A 21,269-nucleotide genomic window follows, 5' to 3' on the forward strand; every position below is an offset into this window, starting at 1 on the left:
ACATAGTCGGTATATCCAATGTTTGCCACTAAGGGGGTGTTTACATGAATCCGGAATGAGTTTCGATCCGGAATGAACTCATTCCACTTTAAAAGAAATCCTATTGCATGTTTACATGAATCCGGAATGAGTCACAACTCGATCCGGATCGAGTTCATTCCTAGTTTCATTCCGGATCGAAATTTCATTCCGGATCGAAATTTACTTGTTATCTCATGTAAACGCGAATTGAGTTTCATTCTGGAATGATATTGTGATTAATGACGAAGCACGCATGTGGCATGGGTATTGTCTTCCGGCAAATTGAAGCTCGTAAGCAAATAAAGAGGCTAAATGGGTTAAAATGAGTGCGAAGAAAAACAACAATTAGTTTCATGTAAACACGGATTGACATCACGTTTCGATCGGGATTGAAAGTCATTCCGGATTCATGTAAACACCCCCTAATTGAAGAACATTTGTATTTTAGGTTGTTTAATTAAAACCGTCAGTGAGTGTTTTGCTTGCTATTTTCATGTTCATATATAATAAAATGAAGACATATTATTTTTGTTTTGTTTATGTTTCTTTCAAATTTCTTGAATAATTAAACAAGTTTGTGTGTTGCAATTTTCAGCCGGTAATTCAATATTATGCTAAAAATATATCAGCATTTACACTCTTTCTGTGCAATTTAATTTTTAAAGAACATTTAATTATAAGTACCAGAGAAATGATCAAAGTATTAAAGCGAGCATATGCACTACGATAAAAACATCGCAAAGTTATAATTCAAATATACATCTAATGTTTTGCTCAATCAATGTTCACTATATTATATAAATAATAATATGATTAACAACAATAAAAATCATAAGGCGTAATACCCTTGTTTTACATAACAATATATTCCTACGATGGTTCAAATTCCTTTGCATAAAAACATTTATTATACACGGAAGTAACGGATGCGTATAATGTTTTTATGAGATTATTTCAAGAAAGTTGAAGTCGTTATCAGTTCAAGGTATGATACACAAAAAATAAATAAAGTTGTAATTACTATACGTCATAGATGATCAGTTATTTTATCTGTAATATTAATGATTTCGTACTTTAAATATATTCTTGGCTTGCTTTAATTCTCAAGTGTTAAAATTTTTACAAAACCAATCGTACTCAATAAACATTTAACAATTATTTGTCGTGCGTTCCTTTAAAGCAGTGAGTTATGATTAAATTGAAACATGATTGGACGATTTTAAGTTTAAATGCAGACCGGTAGTCGGACAATTCGACGATTTAAAAATCAATAAAAATTATTGGCCCGATTTATACTAGAGACGAATCATCCGTCTGGACGAACTTGGGCAAGAAAAACATAGTTCGTCTTTAAGTTCGTCTGTGTTTAAATACGGGCAAACAGACGGATCATCCGTCAAGACGAATTATCAGAATAGTTCGTCTGTGTAGTGAATTTGCATGGGTAGTTCGTCTTGACGCATCATCCGTCTGTGAGTATAAATGCGTATGGACGAACTACCAAACAAATGATACTTCGTTACTCGCTGTTAGCGGATTTCACCCATAATAGTCAATATGGCGGATAGAAGCAATGATCGTGTTCATGAAATGGTTCATGATTCGAACAAGAAAAATAGGGCTAAGAAGGAGCGAGTTTGGACCGAAACTGAATTAAAATACTTTGCAATTGTACTAGCAGATGAAAAGAAACAGTATGCTGTTCAATTAGAAACGCTAGCATTAAAGAAGTCTGCAACTTGTGTGTTTATGAAGAAATTGCAAAAGATCTTGAAACATACCTAAAATCTGACGAATTCAAAGAAGAAAGCAAACGAAAGAGAAAATTCGAAAATTGAAAGATACCCCCTGGAAATTACCCAGCTAGGCCTGAGTTAAGTATAAGTTTCTAGAAGTCAGTGGCGAAAATTTACAGATCGTGTTAAAAGGGAAGCGGAAAGGCAACGATTGTTGAGCCAGAGTGGTTCACCATCATTAATCCAATATTTTCTGATACCATGGGAGATGGTATGCCTGTAGTGGTGATGTACTATCTTACGAATCAGACAGACAATTCATTGTCAGATTCAGACAAGGAGGATGAGACAGTTGATAGACCAGATACACTTTTAGTAATACCAGCGGCCTTAGCATCAAGAAGCAACTGATAATAGTGGCGATGATGATGTACTAGAAGCCAGTACAAACAGTAGCTCCACACCAAAGGAAACATAAAGCTAAACTTGAAATCAGACCTTTTTCTCAAAAAGAGTAAAAAAAGCAAGCACAAGCAATTCAGAATATGGCCAAGTCTTTTTCTGATATTGGAGAGATGCAACGAAAGCGTTCAGAGTTATTTTCTGAAGCTGAAAAGAAAAGGCAACATGAATATATAGTAATAATAAAATGAGGCCAAATTAAGCCTTGTATTTATTAGTCTTCTAATATAAATTTGAATCCTTCACAGAATGACTAGTATATAGCGTAGGCACACTATAGATGAATTTTGAGTGAATTTTATGTATTTTAAAAATAAAATATTTTGTTTGAGCTTTTACACTAGCCTTTTCAATGTTTTATTTGCGTCTAAGCCATCTATGCGACGACATGTGAATTATATATAATTTAAATAAACTACTTCATGGTAGGTGAGTGCGTACGATTTAAAACTCAACGTGGACAATTCCTTTCTTACGAAGGAACTTAATTGTTTTGTATTTTCCCTTGTTCCTTTTCTTTCGGACTGAAATGTAATGTTTTCCTGAGATATTCACGAAGTTGCTTGACGGAAATGTCGTCGATGCTGTGGGATTTATATTTATTTCGGCAATAAAAATTTATAAAGAAGTCTATGCCCGTATTCTAAAACGTGAATGAAAAAATTGAATGTTTGATCGTTTCATAGTAATTTTCTAAATCATGATAGAAACTAAACTACAATCAAATGGAATTTATGGAAATCTTTCACAAATTGATTTATTGACATGAATGCTGCTGTCCAAACTGTGAATATTTTCAAGAGGGTGAAAAATTTATGGATGAATACACCACTTTGGCGGTTTTCAAAAATGTGGAAACACGTCTTTGCTAAAAAGAAAAACTCGGACAAACATGGCGGAGTAATTTTATAACAATGGTTACGACGAAGAGGTGCGCTTGGGAAACCTGCAAAAGCGATTCGCGGTATCCTGATCGTTTAAAACGAGACGGAAGTAGAAGCAAAGTATTTTTTTTACATTTTCCTGGGAGAAATACCATAGCGACAAAGAGAGCGTTGATTCGCAATAGATTTAGATAGCGTATCTTCATTTTGTGGGAGAAAATGGTCCTACTGTAGATAACCCAGACCCTATTTCAGCGATACAAAGTATTGAGAATGTAAGTGTTGACTGCTCATAAATGTGTGAATTATACGAAAGCTTGCTGAACGTTTTATAAGCTTATACATCATTTTAAATTCATAGAGAAGAAAACTAACGGAAAACGAAAAATCCAATGACGAGGGTATATAATCCGCCACCAAAACGAGCGTCAATCTCCAAAAAGTTGCAGCAGAGGCTTTTTGCTTGAGCGAAAGGGAACACGATAAAAGAGACGCAGCTGACGGCCTCCTATCCTTATGTGAAAATAGTACAACATCCCGTGATATCCAAAGGATCAAGACGAACTTCTTGTTTTAAAGAAAAAAGATGCTGCTGCTCAAACCAACCTAACTCATGAACATCTTAAAACTTATGCGACTGAGTCATTTGTTAACACCAGCAGTATACAGAAATGCATGTTTTTAGAAAATGTGGTTAACGATTCAGCCCATTATACAGGTATAAAATTTCATTTTTTACTATGTTGATTATAACTTGATATAATTGCTTATGTTGGAAGCTATTGGAAATAATAAAGGACTTTGTGAGCTACTCTGAATTAATTTATCTGTAGGCCTACCAGGTGAAATGTTGAAAATACTTTTTGAGTTCGTGAAAGCAAAGGCTTCCAGGCTTATCAAATGGAAAGTGAAGAAAACAGCAAAATATAAACAAGAAAAAAAGAGCAGTGCTAGGGTACAGTAATATATAATCTTACATATTGCTCAAGTAAATACTCAAGTTAATAGATGTGTAATGCAGTTAATAGCTCCCTATGTATAATGAATGATAAGCACTTAATCATTTTTATAGATCCACAAAACTTCTACATGGGCTAAACTTTCAGTTTATGAGCAATATATATTCACATTGGTCAGGATCAAAAGATTCCCTAGTCTCAAGATGTTATGTGATTTATTTGGAGTGTCAGAAACTGTTGGTAGCAGCATATTCTTGACATGGGTGAAGTTTCTTGAGAAGGAATTAAAGTTATTTATTCCATTTACCACTTTAAAAGACATGGAAGGAATAACCCGGCCTAAAGTTTACGAATCTAATCCATGTCTTCGTGCAATAATTGATTGCACAGAAATCTATAAACAAAAACCTTCTCTTTCTTCAAGTCAACGTCGGACACATAGTAACTACATAGGCAGAAACACCTTCAAACTATTTATTTCCATGTCACCGCTTCTACATATCAACTATATCTCTACATTGTTCAGTGGTTGCATAAGCGACAAGGAAATCATCAAGAGATGTGGATTGTTGGAAGAGTTAGCTGCAGGGGATGGCTGACAAAGGATTTAATATCCAGGATTTACTTGCCCTTCGACATGTCCGTTTAATTTCACCTCCAATTAAGCATAAAGGTAATGTTGGCACTGGTGCAACAACAATGACAAGGAGAGTAGCTACAAAGAGGATTCACATTGAAAGAATTATACAACTGAAGTCATTTAGTATATTACAAGGTGTAATCCCATTAAGAATGAAACCATATATTGATTCTGTTGCGTCTATCTGTGCAGCATTGGTTAATTTGCAACCACAGATTATTGCATCACCTTAAAAACATTGTATATAGAAGTTTTAAAAATATATACAATAAAATATTCCTTTGTGTTGATAAACTTAGATCAATGCAGAGTAAACAATGTGTGCAAAGTTCTGTGCCATTTATTTCCTTCCATTGTGGCATCCTTGTTACTGAACCATTTATGCTCCATGACAATGAAATCATTGGGACATTTCTCATATTTTTCAATATTCTAAAAAATGTTGCGAGATTGAAAAAGTAAGCACTCTTCCCTATGTAATTGCATTGAGTATATCTTTCCTATTATTAAGCTCTAACTTGAAGAAACATGTAGTTTCCATAAATACCTTCAAGAAGTATTTAATAAAAATTGATACAAAAACAGCACAGAGGTTTGAAGAGATTTCCTGCTGTGGGACCTACCAAATAATGCATATAGCAAGATTTATTTGCACAATATATTTTATTGGTGGCATGATAAGAACTCACTTTTAACAGATGAATGAGAATCTTGATCTTCGAGCCATTTACACTCCTTACTTGTAACACTATCCTCTCCTCTAGAATTAAGCAGATCATCAAGAGAATACAAAGCAGATGATACATGCTTACATCCACCATCTCTACCACCAAGACAACAGCAATACGTATCAAGCACACTGCCGCGATTAGACCCGTTTCCTTCCAATATAAACCATAAATCGTAAACGTCTTTACCATCTTTAGTCATTTCTTTCATTGTAGGCTTAACCTTGCCTATATAAACATGGACCCCAGCATCTTGCCTGTATGCTGTTAGCAAAGACTCAACATATCCATCGTAAAACAAACGATAGTTCTCGAACGACTTATAGGCTGCAAGACCCTGCTTGTCGTATTCTGATGAATGATATATAAGATGATTAAATATATCAAACAAGCCGAACGGGGGTGAATTTTTAAAATCATTTCAAACATTAATCGTAGATGGATCCGGCAGCTCAACGTCATGGATGGTCAAACGACAACTTAAATTTACTTGCTGCTCGGCTATACTGACTTGCGGGATCAATGGAATGTTCATTTTTTCCACTGCACATGCAATGGCTACTAGTCCCGGCTTCAGATAACTACTTACGGTTATACCTCTACTCTGCAGTTAACTTTTTAATTCTGGCAGTTTCATAGCTTTGAATTTCTCTTCACGTAACCTTTCTTCCATTTAAGCGCTTATATTTTGAAATAAAGAAATGTTAAAATTTATTTTGCAAGAGAGCGAAACATATTTCTATTTCATATTAGCAAATTAGTCATTGTTATGACTTCCGCCATGTTTGTCCGAGTTTTCACTTAGCGAGCACGTGTTTTTATTCAAATAAAACCGCCAAAGTGGTGTATTGTAAATGCTTGGCAAAGACGATCTCGCGAGCGACATTTCAGTCAGGGGCGGATCTAGAGTATGTCAAACCCGTCGCGCGACTGATGTTTGAAATTCAAAAATTATCTATTCATAATAATTAAAAAATCATTAATTGTTCTTATTTTATTATCGCATTTACTTCGTGATAAAAATCCAGCTTTATTTATTATTAAAAACTAATGACTAATGCAATGAATATCTCGTTGGTAACCAGATCAGTTGAATTTTAATTGACCTGGAATAACCGACTGATAAGCGGGGTGGCTTGACTGGTTCGACAGATAAAGGAGTCTATGAACGTCAAAAACGCTTATTTCATTGGTCAATAGTCAGATCAGTGGACGATCTGGAATAATCTCGACCGATAAGCGGGTTGGCCAGACCTATAAGGGAGTCCACTTGCTATCTTACAATTGGTTCATTTGAATTTTTGTCTTACTGTGATTGGTTTGACCAATTTCGACTGATAGCCAACTGAACTAACATAGTCAAGCTCACTGTCTGAATTGAATGTTTGATCGTTTCATAGTAATTTTTATAAGCATGATAGAAACTAAACTACAATCTGATGGAATTTATGGAAATCTTTTACAAATTCATATATTGACATCAATGCTGCTGTCCAAACTGTGAATTTTTTCAAGAGGGCGAAAAATTTATGGATGAATTGTAAATGCTTGGCAAAGACGATCTTGCGAGCGACATTTCAGTCGTTGATGTTCAAAAGCAAGCCAACGTTGTTTTGAGTTTTATCAGCAGAAATTTACATCCAAAATCGTAAGTAAAGGACAACTGAATTGTATGCATGAATGTAATATATCAAAGTCAATTTATGCGAGTGTGTGATGCGATTTATGTTAATATGGCGTATGGTAAGCAGATTGATGCTTCTAAAATTGTTGTTGACGAAGGACTTTTAGCTATGATTTCTTTAGTGCTTTGGGAATCGTGACCGTTATATGGCAGCAAAATCCTACATTCCTGCAAATATATTTCAATGGACAAAAAATCTGTAGCCATAAGGCGCCATACTATTATTTACTTTATCATAAAAAAATGTTTGGGGCTTTTCAGTTTATGATCATTAATCATTCAATCATTAGACAGTTATACTACATATTGTTTAAGATTTGAGAAAACTAACATTGATTACATGCGAAGCTGTTTACTATAACCTGTGATTTTGAGTCTTCTGATCCATGAAGCTTTTTCTTTTGACAATTTGACTGGAATGGTATTGAACCTTAGTATTTTACATACATGAAATGTTGTCCCATGTCACACATTGTCCCCTTTTCTAACTGAATACCTCATGTAGAGATGTAAAGGTGTGTTAATCTACGGCTCATACCAGATTGTTTGCCATAAATTCCAAAGGGCTATTGATGGATAAAAAGCATTTTCTATAAAGTAAAAATGTCTTCTTATGTATGCAGATAAACCTTGAAATTTGGCAAAACAGCAAAGTACTTTTCATGATCACTAGGTAATTTTTCTGATGATCATTATAATTTCTAAACTAAATTATTTCAGATTTTTATTTAAGCGAGCTTTGATCATATGAAAAGATATTTATCATAACCAGTAAGCATGACACATGAACCAATTTTAACATTCATGTAATTATATAATTAAAAACATGTTGGTTACATTCTGTTTGTATTTGCAAATACAATGCTACTAGTGATTGCTATATAGCACACCTTGCATATACTTACAGGAGATAATAGTCTAGTGAAATGCCTGATAAACATTTATGGCATTAAGCTGTCATTAACTGCAAATTGTCACTCTGATAATTTTTGCTTAATCTTTGGCAGAAAAAAATTTTAATTTTTTTGTCAAAAAGTGAATTTGCTGGCACTGATGTGGAGATGGGTAAAGGGTTACAATAAACTTGCATGGTTTGAAGTCTGAGCTTTTCTATATCTATGAACTGTCACTTGTAATACCAAATTTCTAACTTAACTCATTACATAGAGGTTTGAATGGGGGTCTCTAGGGGGATCTATGCCTGACAACTTGGTAGAAACTTGTAAAGACTATATCTGTTTTTGAATAGCATTATTGTAAAATAAATTTTACGTTCCTAGACATGCTAATGAGCCATATATTTGGCATGATAATGAGCCTAAATATTTGGCAAAACATTCAAGTATTGTTACTTTTTTTTGAAAAAAACGTAAGCAAAATGTGTTGTTTTTACGCAAAAACGATGCCCACAAAATACATTTTGTATTGCTCTAAAACGCTGAAAATGGCATTTTTAAGGCTCTGAAATTCAAAATTTGTCAGGGGAGAATGCCTCAGACCCCCACAGGTGCGGAGCGCCTCCGACGTTTTATGACTGATGTTTGAAAAATCCTAGATCCGCCCCTGATTTTGAGTCTTTTCTGATCCATGAAGCTTTTTATTTTCACAATTTGACTGGAATGGTATTTTACCTGAGTATTTCACATACATGAAATGTTGTCCCACGTCACATATTATCCCCTTTTCTAACTGAACACCTCAGGCAGAGATGTCAAGGTGTGTTGATCTACGGCTCATACTAGATTGCTTGCCATAAATTCGAATGGGCTATTGATGTATGTAAAGCATTTTCTATAAAGTAAAAATGTGTTCCTATGTATGGAGATAAACATTAAAATTTGACAAAACAGCAAAGTATTTTTCATGATCACTAGGTAATTTTTTAGATGATCACTATGATTTCTAAACTAAATTATTTCAGATTTGCATTTAAACAAGCTTTGATCATATGAAAAGATATTTGTCATGACCAGTAAGCATGATATATGAGCCAATTTTAACATTCGTGTAATTATATGATTAAAGGCATGTTGGTTACATTCTGTTTGTATTGGCAAATACAATGCTACTGGTGATTGCTATATAGCAAACCTTGCATATACTTAAAGAAGATAATACTCTAGTGAAATGCCTAATAAACATTAATGGCGTTAAGCTGTCCTTAATTGCAAATTTTCACTGTGATAACTTTTGCTTAATCTTTGGCAGAAAAAAAATGTTGAGTTTTTTCTCAAAACGTGAATTTGCTGGCACTGTATGTGGAGATTGGTAAAGGGGTACAATAAACTTGCATGGTTTGTAGTCTGAGCTTTTCTATATCTATGAACTGTCCATTGTAGTACCAAATTTTTAAATCAACTCATTACATAGAGGTGTGAATGGGGGTCTCTAGGGGGGTCTATGCCTGACAACCTGGTAGAAATTTTTAAAGACTATATCTGTTTTGAAATAGCACTATTGTAAAGTAAATTTTATGTTCCTGGACATGCTAATGAGCCATATATTTGGCATGATATTGAGTCTAAATATTTGGCAAGACATTCAAGTATTGTTTACTTAAGTTTTTTTTTATTGAAAAAAACGAAAGAAAAATGTGTTTTTACGCAAAAACGATGCGCAAAAAATACATTTTGTATTGCTCTAAAACGCTGAAAATGGCATTCCCAAGGCTGTGAAATTCAAAATTTCATAGGGGAGAATGCTTCGAAGTCCGTAGCTCGGACCCCCCCAGGTGTGGAGCGCCTCCGACGTTTTATGACTGATGTTTGAATAATCCTGATCCGCCCCTGGTTTGAACTAGATATTCCTTATGAATTTAAAGTGTGCTTTGTTTCCACATTTAATTTTCATTGCCTGAAGAAATTGCGTCAGCTTGAATCGTTACTTTTCCAAGGCTGAATCATTTTTCATTCTCGTGAATGGAAAATGTTTATATTAATATGTGTTTACCAGGTTTAAAAGTCCTCTTGTTCCAATGTCACATTGTCAATACTTGATACACAATCACCAAACTCGTTTTTCAAACCTGTTCTACTTTTACCACTTCGTTAATAAATTTATTATATCTTTATTTGCAAAGCAAATTGATACACAGGTTCACTGAACCAGTTCAATTATAGAATTCACAATTAAAATAGTTTTTATCAATTTCTTAATCCCCTTGTTGACCATGAACAATATCGAGCACCATCAATATTTGTCAACGTTTAAATCAGTAAAGTCGAACTTTGTCCATGTAGCTAGTGTAAATATTTATTTAGCAATATAAAAACTTTACTTTGTGGATAATTTTGCAACTCACAAATGCCTTAAGAGAACAACTTCAAAATGTGATTCAATTACGAAAAAACTTTTTATATCTTTTATAGTTCCATGCATCTCAAATGCAAATGGAATGTTAGTAAACTGTAAAATACTACACATATATAAAACATAAAATGTAAATTAGTAAAGATTTTTTTGTCCATAAAGAGTCCTATATTCTTATTATTACCAATTCGTTGATATTATTATTAACAAATAAAGCCGTAGCTAAAGCTATAATACTAAAATAAAGTTTTTACAGAGCAACAGCGACAACAAAGTTCCTCGTGCCAATCCAGTACACGGTCAAACTTCGAACTCGTACTTAAATTAAGTCGCAATATAATTAGTACACACTTACTAATGCTCACTATTGACGCTAGAACATCACATTAAACACTACTGAAAAGTGTATTATTAACACATATAATATGCTGCGCTAACTGCGTCAAAATAGCAGAGTGGGACTAAACAAAGTTGTACCAGATTATTATTTTCTTTTCCTTCAGTACAACGTTTACGTTTAACGGATAACGTTTACCAAGGTAGATTTTCGAATATTTTGTTTCGCGACTTTCTTAATAATAAAAAATATACGTCATGGGTAGAACAAATTATTTAATTCAATTTGACATCAAAATGTTCCTATGGCCATGAAATGTTGGCGTTTGTGTCCTATTGAAAACTGTCCGTGCAAGAATCTAATTTGTCGCATCATCGCACATATCATCAGGCTTCACTTTTTATGATACCTGCAGAAGCTATATAACCAGTCCATTATCAGATCATAGGGTTAACTATTATTTGGTTTTATAATTGTTTGAGAATTGTGAAGGCTGGCAAAAGACGGTAAACATTGAAAATTTAAATAACAATAAAAACGAAGTAAACCTATGTTGCCTATTTGTTTATAATAAAAAGTACACGAAATTTGATATTTTTTCTAGCTTTAGAAATGTCAGAAATTCGACAAAAATCACTTGGTCCTGAACATGTTGATGTAGCTACTACTTTAAACTATCTTGGTAATTTGTACCATCGTAATAAAGAATATGACAAAGCAAGAGAATTTGAAGAAAGAGCGCTGGAAATTCGACTAAAATCACTTGGTCCTGAACATGTTGATGTGGCTACGACTTTAAACAATCTTGGCAATTTGTATCATCGTAATAAAGAATATGACAAAGCAAGAGAATTTGAAGAAAGAGCGCTGGAAATTCGACAAAAATTACTAGGTCCTGAACATGTTGACGTTGCTACGACTTTAAACATTCTTGGCAATGTGCATTATGAGAACAACAAATATGACAAAGCCAAAGAGTGTTATGAAAAAGCGTTGGAAATTCGAGAAAAATCACTAGGACCTGGGCATGTCGATATAGCTACGACTTTAAACAATCTTGGCAATTTATATCATCGTATTAAAGAATACGACAAAGCAAGAGAATTTGATGAAAAAGCGCTGAAAATTCAACAAAAATCACTAGGTCCTGAACATGTTGATGTAGCTACGACTTTAAACAATCTTGGCATTGTTCATTATGATACCTTCAAATATGCCAAAGCCAAAGAGTGTTATGAAAAAGCGCTGGAAATTCGACAAAAATCACTAGGTCCAGAACATGTTGATGTAGCTACAACTTTAAACAATCTCGGCCATGTGTACTATGACACCAACAAATATGCCATAGCCAAAATATGTTATGGAAAAGTTTTGGAAATTCGACAAAAATCATTAGGACCTGGCCATGTCGATGTGGCAAATACTTTAAACAATCTTGGCAATGCGTACCATCGTACTAAAGAATATGACAAAGCAAGAGAATTTCATGAAAAAGCGCTGGAAATTCGACAAAAATCACTAGGTCCTCAACATTTTGACTTGGCTACGACTTTAAATATTCTTGGTAATTTGCATCATTGTACTAAAGAATATGACAAAGCCAAAGAGTGTTATGAAAAAGCGTTGGAAATTCGAAAAAAATCACTTGGTCCTGAACATATTGATGTAGCTACGACTTTAAACAAACTTGGTAATTTGTATCATCGTAGTGGAGAATATGACAAAGCAAGAGAATTTTGTGAAAAAGCATTGGAAATTCGACAAAAATCACTAGGTCCTGAACATGTTGACGTGGCTACGACCTTGAACATTCTTGGTATGGTGTATTATGAGACCAACAAACATGCCAAAGCCAAAGAGTGTTATGAAAAAGCGTTGGAAATTCGAAAAAAATCACTTGGTACAGAACATATTGATGTAGCTACGACTTTAAACAATCTTGGTAACGTGTATTATGAGACCAACAAATATGCCATAGCCAAAGAGTGTTATGAAAAAGCGTTAGAAATTAGACAAAAATCACTTGGTCCTGAACATGTTGATGTAGCTACGACTTTACACAATCTTGGTAATTTGTATTATCGTAGTAAAGAATATGACAAAGCAAGGGAATTTTGTGAAAAAGCGTTGGAAATTCGACAAAAATCATTAGGTCCTGAACATGTTGACGTTGCTACGACTTTAAACATTCTTGGTAATGTGTATTATGAGAAAATCAAATATGCCAAAGCTAAAGAGTGTTATGAAAAAGCGTTGGAAATTCGACAAAAATCACTTGGTCCAGAAAATGATGATGTAGCAACGACATTAAACAATCTTGGTCATGTTTATTATGAGACCAAGAAATATGCCATAGCCAAAGATTGTTATGAAAAAGCGTTGGAAATTCGACAAAAATCACTAGGACCTGGCCATGTCGATGTGGCAAATACTTTAAACAATCTTGGTAATGTGTACCAGCGTACTAAAGAATATGACAAAGCAAGAGAAATTCATGAAAAAGCGCTGGAAATTCGACAAAAATCACTAGGTCATAAACATATTGACGTGTCTACGACTTTAAACATTCTTGGTAATTTGTATCATTGTATTAAAGAATATGACAAAGCCAAAGAGTGTTATGAAAAAGCGCTGGAAATTCGACAAAAATCACTTAATCCTGAACATGTTGATGTAGCTACAACTTTAAACAATTTTGGTAATTTGTATCATCGTAAAAAAGAATATGAAAAAGCAAAAGAATTTTGTGAAAAAGCGTTGGAAATTCGACAAAAATCACTAGGTCCTGAACATGTTGACGTGGCTACGACTTTAAACATTCTTGGTAATGTGTATCATGAGACCAACAAATATGCCAAAGCCAAAGAGTGTTATGAAAGAGCGTTAGAAATTCGACAAAAATCACTTGGTCCAGAACATAATGATGTGGCTACGACTTTAAACAATCTTGGTCATGTGTATTATGAGACCAACAAATATGCCATAGCCAAAGAGTGTTATGAAAAAGCGTTGGAAATTCGAAAAAAATCACTTGGTCCTGAACATGTTGATGTAGCTACGACTTTAAGCAATCTCGGTAATTTGTACCATCGTACTAAACAATATGACAAAGCAAGAGAATTTTATGAAAAAGCGTTGGAAACTCGTCAAAAATTACTTGGTCCTGAACATGTTGACGTGGCTACGACTTTAAACATTCTTGGCAATGTGTATCATTGTACTAAAGAATATGTCAACGCCAAAGAGTGTTATGAAAAAGCGTTGGAAATTCGAAAAAAATTACTTGGTCCTGAACATGTTGATGTAGCTACGACTTTAAACAATCTTTGTAATTTGTATCATCGTAGTAAAGAATATGACAAAGCAAGAGAATTTTGTGAAAAAGCGTTGGAGTTTCGACAAAAATTACTAGGTCCTGAACATATTGACGTGGCTACGACTTTAAACAATCTTGGTAATGTGTATTATGAGACCAACAAATATGCCAAAGCCAAAGAGTGTTATGAAAAAGCGTCGGAAATTCGAAAAAAATCACTTGGTCCAAAACATGTTGACGTGGCTACAACTTTAAACAATCTTGGTAATGTGTATTATGAGACCAATAAATATGCCCTAGCCAAAGAGTGTTATGAAAAAGCTTTGGAAATTCGACAAATATCGCTTGGTCCTGAACATGTTGATGTAGCTACTACTTTGAACTATATTGGTAATTTGTATCATTGTACTAAAGAATATGACAAAGCAAAAAAACTTCACGAAAAAGCGTTGAAAATTCGAAAAAAAACACTAGGTGGTGAACATGTTGATGTTGCTACTACTTTAAACATTCTTGGTAATTTGTATCATTGTACTAAAGAATATGCCAAAGCCAAAGAGTGTTATGAAAGTGCGTTGGAAATTCGAAAAAAATCACTTGGTCCTGAACATGTTGATGTGGCTACGACTTTAAACAATCTTGGTAAAGTGTATTATGAGACCAACAAATATGCTTTAGCCGAACTATATTATGAAAAAGTGTTTGAAATTCAACAAAAATCACTAGGTGTTGGAATTGTTAATGTTGCTACGACTTCAAACAATCTTGGCAATAAATACCATCGTAGTAAAGTATTTGACAAAGCGAAGGAATTTCACGAAAAAGCACTGGAATCACCAAAAAAATTAATTGGTCCTGAACATGCTGATGTGGCTACGACTTTAAACAATCTTGGTAATGTGTATCATTCTACTAAAGAAAATGACAAAGCAAAAGATATTTATGAAAAAGAGCAGGCAAGTCGAAAAAAATCAGTTGCTTTGGATCATGTTGCTGTTACAATTACTGAATCTTCGAACAGTATTGGTATGTTATTCTTTATTTTTGTATATTATATTATATATAAGCGTTTTAAAGTGTAAATTTTGTGGTTTTTGAAATTTCAGACAGAATTTTTGAAGTCTTTTGTGTTTACAAGTCATGAATTCATCTTGTATTATGTTTGGCTAGATCTGAACAGAAAAAACAATTTTAGGAATGTTTATAAAATCAGTTAAAGCTGTTTCTGGTGAAATCGGTATTCATTTGATATAATGATCTTATTTTAGGCCGTTTAACCATCCTGAGCATTTATCTAGCTATGTTCTCTTATTCATGCCCATTTGTAGAGCTATCTTAAAATAGATAAAAAAAAGATTTGTTTTTTAAAGTTCGATGCAAGTTGTGAACAATGTAATGCTCTTTAATATATATTTAGGAGCAAAAATACTTTAAATCTCTTTTAACATATACATAAAACCAAACTAAATTAAGCTACTAAAAAACATCGACACATGCAATTAAAATTTGTTTTTGTTTAATTTATCCTTGTTTTCTTTCCATCTTATACTTTATTATGTGGTTTGCAATTTAGGGTTAGAAAGTACTGAGAGCCTTTTCATCCTAAATACTTCTAAACTGATATGCCTAAGTACAATTTGTTTGACTTTGCCCTGTGTCAACTATTTTTACTGTATTGAAGTATCTGCTTTTTACTTCATATAAACATATCCTTTAAAAAAAGTCTCAAGTACTCTATTTAAAACTTTTTTTGCATTTTGTCATAGCTACAAGTCAGGGGCAAGTTATTTTTGTTAAAAATATATTTTGTTTGTCCTATATATGATAAGTTAAAAAAATTCTACTAATTGCTTTTAACTTTTGTTCTAAAAATTAGAAAAAGTAAAAAAACTTTACTAAAAATTAGGACATAAATAAAGTTTTACATTTTTTCATTTTTTTTTTGAATATTTTAAGAAAAATACCAGATTTACAAAACTTGCACTTTAAGAAATTCTTTATTACTTTAAAAACCTAGATTGATATACATCTTTGTTCTTGGGAAAAACATGTTGCTAGGTTCTAATAATTTACTTGAAGAATTGATTCTTGGTTTTTTCTTTTTTATTTAATCCAGTAAACATTTATAAACTTCACTTAACTTGGTTTTTTTCTAGAAACGTATTTATTATAAAAATCAGCCTTCCATTTTACGCTATGATTCACTTGCTCTACTTTCATATCTTTTTCAAAGAAAAAAAGTCTGATGATACTGCTGATGCTAAATCGCCTTCAAATTTACACGTTCATACGGAGAAAATAGAAGGTATGCTTATTATATTAGAAGGTAAATATACAAAATTTAGAGCTTTATTAGATGAACTCTTTAATAGTCAAAAAGAGTTGAAATCGTAAAAATACTTGTATTCAAGATCAAGTTGATTCCATTGATTCTTCAAAAATTCTTTGACTTTTGTATATAAATATTGTTCATTGTTATAGAACTAAGCGGTTAGAACATTTTGAATCACAGATAACGCGAAACGTTGCAAATTTTTGGGTTATTTTCGGTTGTATTATTTGCAATAACCCATGCTACTTTTGTGACATTAAGATACTTTAAAAAACCAGCATTGATTATAAGAAATTTTATACACAAAACCTCAATTGTAAAGCACATCCAGGTGTCTCACTTTCCCTTATTCATTCCCAAAAAAAGATACAGTTCTAAAGGGAAAAATATCGAAGAAAAAAACGAAAAATAATTAAATTGTATTCTTTATTGACGTTTTTAATATCACAACTCTTTTAAATCAATTTTGAAAATAATTATTTTTTGACTACATAGATAACCATTTAAAAAAAAGCGTTTTAAAATGTAATTTTTGAAGTTATTGAAATTTTAGAACAAATTTTTTAAGTCTTGTGTGTTTATAGATTATGAATTATTATTCTTGCATTATGTTTTGCTATATCTGAACAGAAAAAATCAACAATTTTAAAAATTTTTATAAAAAATTAGTTTTTCGTGAAACAGTTTTTTTGTGAAATTTGGATTCATTTTAAATATAATAATCTTACATTAGACCTGTTTAATGATACTGAGCATTTATCTTGTTAATTTTTCTTATTTTGTCCATTTCTATAGCTATCTTGAAATTGATTTAAAATATTAATTTCTTAAAGTTTGAAGCAAATTGAGAACAATATAGCTAATTCACTTCAAGAAAAACCAAAAAAATAAAACATGTAGCTTTATTTATGTTAAGTGTAAAAATATTTTAAATATGTTGTTGAAATAAAACAAAACTAATATGAAACAACAACATGTACATCTAAAGTAAGTTTTTCGTCAATTTTCCTTATTTTTTTCTATCTTACACAGTAAAAACAGATTTGTCAAATTAGCTATTAATTTTTTGGCCACGATAAATTCTTAAATTGATGAAACCTTTGCAACCATTTAAAATACTAGAGAGTTTAATTAAAAAAAATGGTAACATTGTAAGTATAACTGCACACGTTACCAATGCATTTTCACTGCTAATGCATTTTTACAAATTTTTTTATTGTGTATGCTTTCATGATTTGATTTGAAATTTAGGTTAGAAACTACATAGAGACTGTTCATCTTCAATATTATATATGATATGGCTGAAATAGAATTTTATACTTATAGAAACGTCGAGATTAACTCGTTGACAATTTTTATACATTTTTTAAAGAAATAAACATTGATAGCAATGATGCTGCTAGACTTATGTTTAAATGCCTTTAAATTTACGTTGTAATACGGAGGAAATAAAAGATATGCTTATTATATTAGAAAGTAAAAATACGAAATTTAGAGTTTTATTGAATGAACTCCTTAAAATTCAATGTGAGAAAAAGACAAATATTTTGCTGAGTAATTGTAAGTCTAGATCAAGTTGAGGTGAATATAGTGGATTCTTCAATTAGTCTTAGCAATAGGTTTACAAATATTGTTTATTTTTTATAAAGCCAAGCGGTTAGAGCATTTTTTAATTCTAGATATCGTGAAACGTCGCAATCAAATTTTTTATAATGCTTACCTTACTTTCTTTATTCTAAAATATTTTTTATTGACACATTTAATATATTCTTAAATAAAAATGAAGCCAGATTGTCAATTTATTGGTTCAAATACACACACCGACCTATCGCGAGTTTTAGTTTGTTTCCATTGGTGACTACGTTTTTCTTGGTCTTTGTACCAGTTGAAATAGAAGCTTATAAATTGTCTTATACCTTTATCTGTAAGTGACAGCAGCATAACCAGTTTATGTATTTGTTGCTTAAGTTAGAGTTTGGGTGTCAGTTTCAATAAATTCGGGCATGTCAATACCTTTCTAACATCCTATATTATTTTAAGTTTAGGTAAGGCTGGTTTGATTTTAAATCATCTTTTCCCATTTGTCACACCAGTCCGTTTTCTTCAAATGATCACACATGCTGCAATTATTACAGTTAATGATGATCTGGCTGCTAAAAGGAAATGACATCACAGTGTATAACTCTCAACTTAATTGTTAATCATGTGACCTACGTACTTGTTGTTCTGCCTTATAGAAGAGAGCACATGTTATGTTAAAATATATTGTCAATCGTTATGTTGTTAAACTCTTTTATGATTCTATCTGATGTTCGGTAAAACCTCTAAATCTAACAGGTTATGGGCCCAGAATGCTATGGTCTACATGTGAATCGAACAAGTCGACGATTTTATAAAATATTTCTATAAGTATTTTGCGGTCGAATATAAAATGAATATGGCTGAATTGGATTCGTTCAAATTTGCGAAGTTAAATGGGTCGAATTATCGGACCTGGTCTTTTAACATGCGTTTATACTTAGAAAGCCTTGATCTGTTTGAACATGCTGAGGGTACTGCTCAACTTACGTGGGAAAGTGCCAAAGTTCGTCAGAGCTTTGTGCGTAATGCGAAGAAGGCATGGACTCACATCTGTCTGGCTATTGAACCAGAATATCAAATTCATGTACGCCATACCACAACTGCAAAAGAAGCATGGGACGCTCTAAAGAAGCAATTTGCTAGAGAATCTCTGTTACAGAAAGTGAGATTGAGACAATAATACTACGCTTGCCGTTATCGTTCAGGAGAAAGCATGTTGGAGCATATTAGTCACTTAAGAACATTGCATGACCAGCTAAAAGAAATGGGGGTAGAAGTAGATGACAAAGAACTGGCAATGACACTCTTAGCGAGTTTGCCTGAAGAGTTCAAACCCTTGATTACAGCCCTGGATGCAATAGGTGATGACTCCTTATCGTACGACAAAGTGAAAAACATGTTGTTAAATGATGTTGATCGATGACAAGACGGAAAGGATCCTGAAGGAGCATTTGCTGCTGGAAGAAATATGAGAAAAAGAAAGCAACAATATGTATTTAAAGGGAAGTGTCACAACTGTCATGAAAGAGGGCATTTTGCTCGTCACTGTCCAAGAAAAAGGTCCTCGACGACAAGAACAAGAAAAGTAATGAAAGAAAGAAAGGTGAATCTGTTAGCTGTGTAGAGAAAGAGGATGATGATAATATGGTGGAAGACGAAGCATTGTATACCTCAAGTTCATGGAATAATAACAGCTGGATTATCGACTCAAGTGCCACACAGCACATGACCTATAATAAGAGCAATTTGATTGAATATGTTCAATTTTCAAATCCATCAATTGTTAATCTTGGAGATAATAGAAGTATTCTTGCATATGGTAAAGGGGTTTGCCGCATTATTGCTGATGCAAATGAAAGACCTCAGAAGATAAGTTTGCGAGATGTGTTGTATGTACCAGATCTTGGTAGGAATTTGCTTTCTGTAAGAGCCATGACAAAGCTTGCAGCATGTGTTACTTTCAGAGATGATCAATGTGAAATCTTTAGAGGTACAAAGTTGTTGGCAAGTGATATATTGCTGGAAAAACTGTATGTATTGAAAATCAAGGTAACTATGTGAATGTTGCAATAGATGATAAATAAATGTTATGGCATTATCGTTTTGGTCACCTTGGAATGAACAATGTTTCAAAACTGCTGAATGATAATATGGTTATTGCCATGGATACTACGCCTAAGGAAGGATCTCCATGTGAGGGATGCATTATGGGTAAGCATCATAAATCCAAGTATCCCAAAAAGGAAGCAAAGCGTGCAATTAAGCCGTTTGAATTGGTGCACAGTGACGTTTGTGGACCGATGTCAACAAATTCACTTGGTGGTTCAAAGTATTTTATTCTTTTTATTGATGATTTTTCAAGGTACACTTATGTTTATTTCATTAAGAACAAACATGAAGTATTGGAGAAGATTAAAATATTTAATGCAATGGTTTTGAACAGCACTGGTTGTTCAGTTAAAGTTTTACGGACAGACAATAGTGGGGAATATTGTTCCAAAGAATTTAAAGAATTTCTTAAACAGAAAGGAATTACACATCAACTTACTGGGCCGTATAATCCCGCACAGAATGGTGTATCGGAACGAATGAATCGCACACTTGTAGAATCAGCCAGATCAATGTTATCACACAGTAATATGCCGTTACAATTTTGGGCAGAAGCAGTGAATACAGCTGTCTATCTGAGAAATCGAAGTCCGACAGTATCACGTAATAAAGTTACACCGTTTGAATGCTTGTTCAATAAAAAACCAGATGTTTCTAATCTGACAGAATTTGGATGCCTAGTTTACGCTCACGTGCCTGCAAGTCAACGAAAGAAATTTTCAGAGAAATCAAAGAAGTGTATCTTCATCGGATATCCTGAAGGGACGAAAGGCTACAAATTGTTTGATGTGCTCAGTCAAAAGTTTTTTCGAAGTAGGGATGCTGTCTTTCTTGAGAAAAGATTTTACGACTTGAAAGGTAATGAAAACAAACAGTTCTGTAACTTTTACACTCCACTAGAAGAAAAGATTGATGAACCACATGAAATACCAATGGAAGAATTTGCTCAAGAAGAAATAACGAAATTGAAAACCCAGTTGAAGCAGATCAGCACCTTCAACCAGTGGGAGCGACATATGAAGAAAATTTTCTTAGAGAAACTCAAAGCCTTCCCAGAAAAAGAATATCTAGACCTCCCAACAGATTTGATGAAGAGAATTACTTCTCACAAAGCTTGACTGCTGACATCAACGAACCATGTAACATCCAAGAAGCTTGGAATGGTGAAGAC

The 21,269-nt window shown here is 33.1% G+C and overlaps 1 protein-coding gene and 1 pseudogene across 1 annotated transcript; one reads left to right on the forward strand and one right to left on the reverse strand.

Moving 5' to 3' along the window:
* Nucleotides 1–892: 892 nt before the first annotated feature.
* LOC124455806 (tetratricopeptide repeat protein 28-like) lies at nt 893–20,050 on the forward strand. Its single transcript, XM_047006425.1, has 7 exons — nt 893–1,006; nt 11,365–14,553; nt 14,803–15,102; nt 16,310–16,381; nt 18,931–19,151; nt 19,245–19,376; nt 19,517–20,050. The coding sequence occupies exons 2-7, from the start codon at nt 11,373–11,375 to the stop codon at nt 20,048–20,050; spliced, it is 4,440 nt and encodes a 1,479-aa protein (XP_046862381.1). The 5' UTR covers nt 893–1,006; nt 11,365–11,372.
* LOC124455407 lies at nt 5,263–6,139 on the reverse strand (annotated as a pseudogene).
* Nucleotides 20,051–21,269: the final 1,219 nt, after the last annotated feature.

The sequence above is a fragment of the Xenia sp. Carnegie-2017 genome, unplaced genomic scaffold, assembly GCF_021976095.1.
Source record: "Xenia sp. Carnegie-2017 unplaced genomic scaffold, XeniaSp_v1 HiC_scaffold_4, whole genome shotgun sequence".
Classification (NCBI taxonomy): Eukaryota; Metazoa; Cnidaria; class Anthozoa; order Malacalcyonacea; family Xeniidae; genus Xenia; species Xenia sp. Carnegie-2017.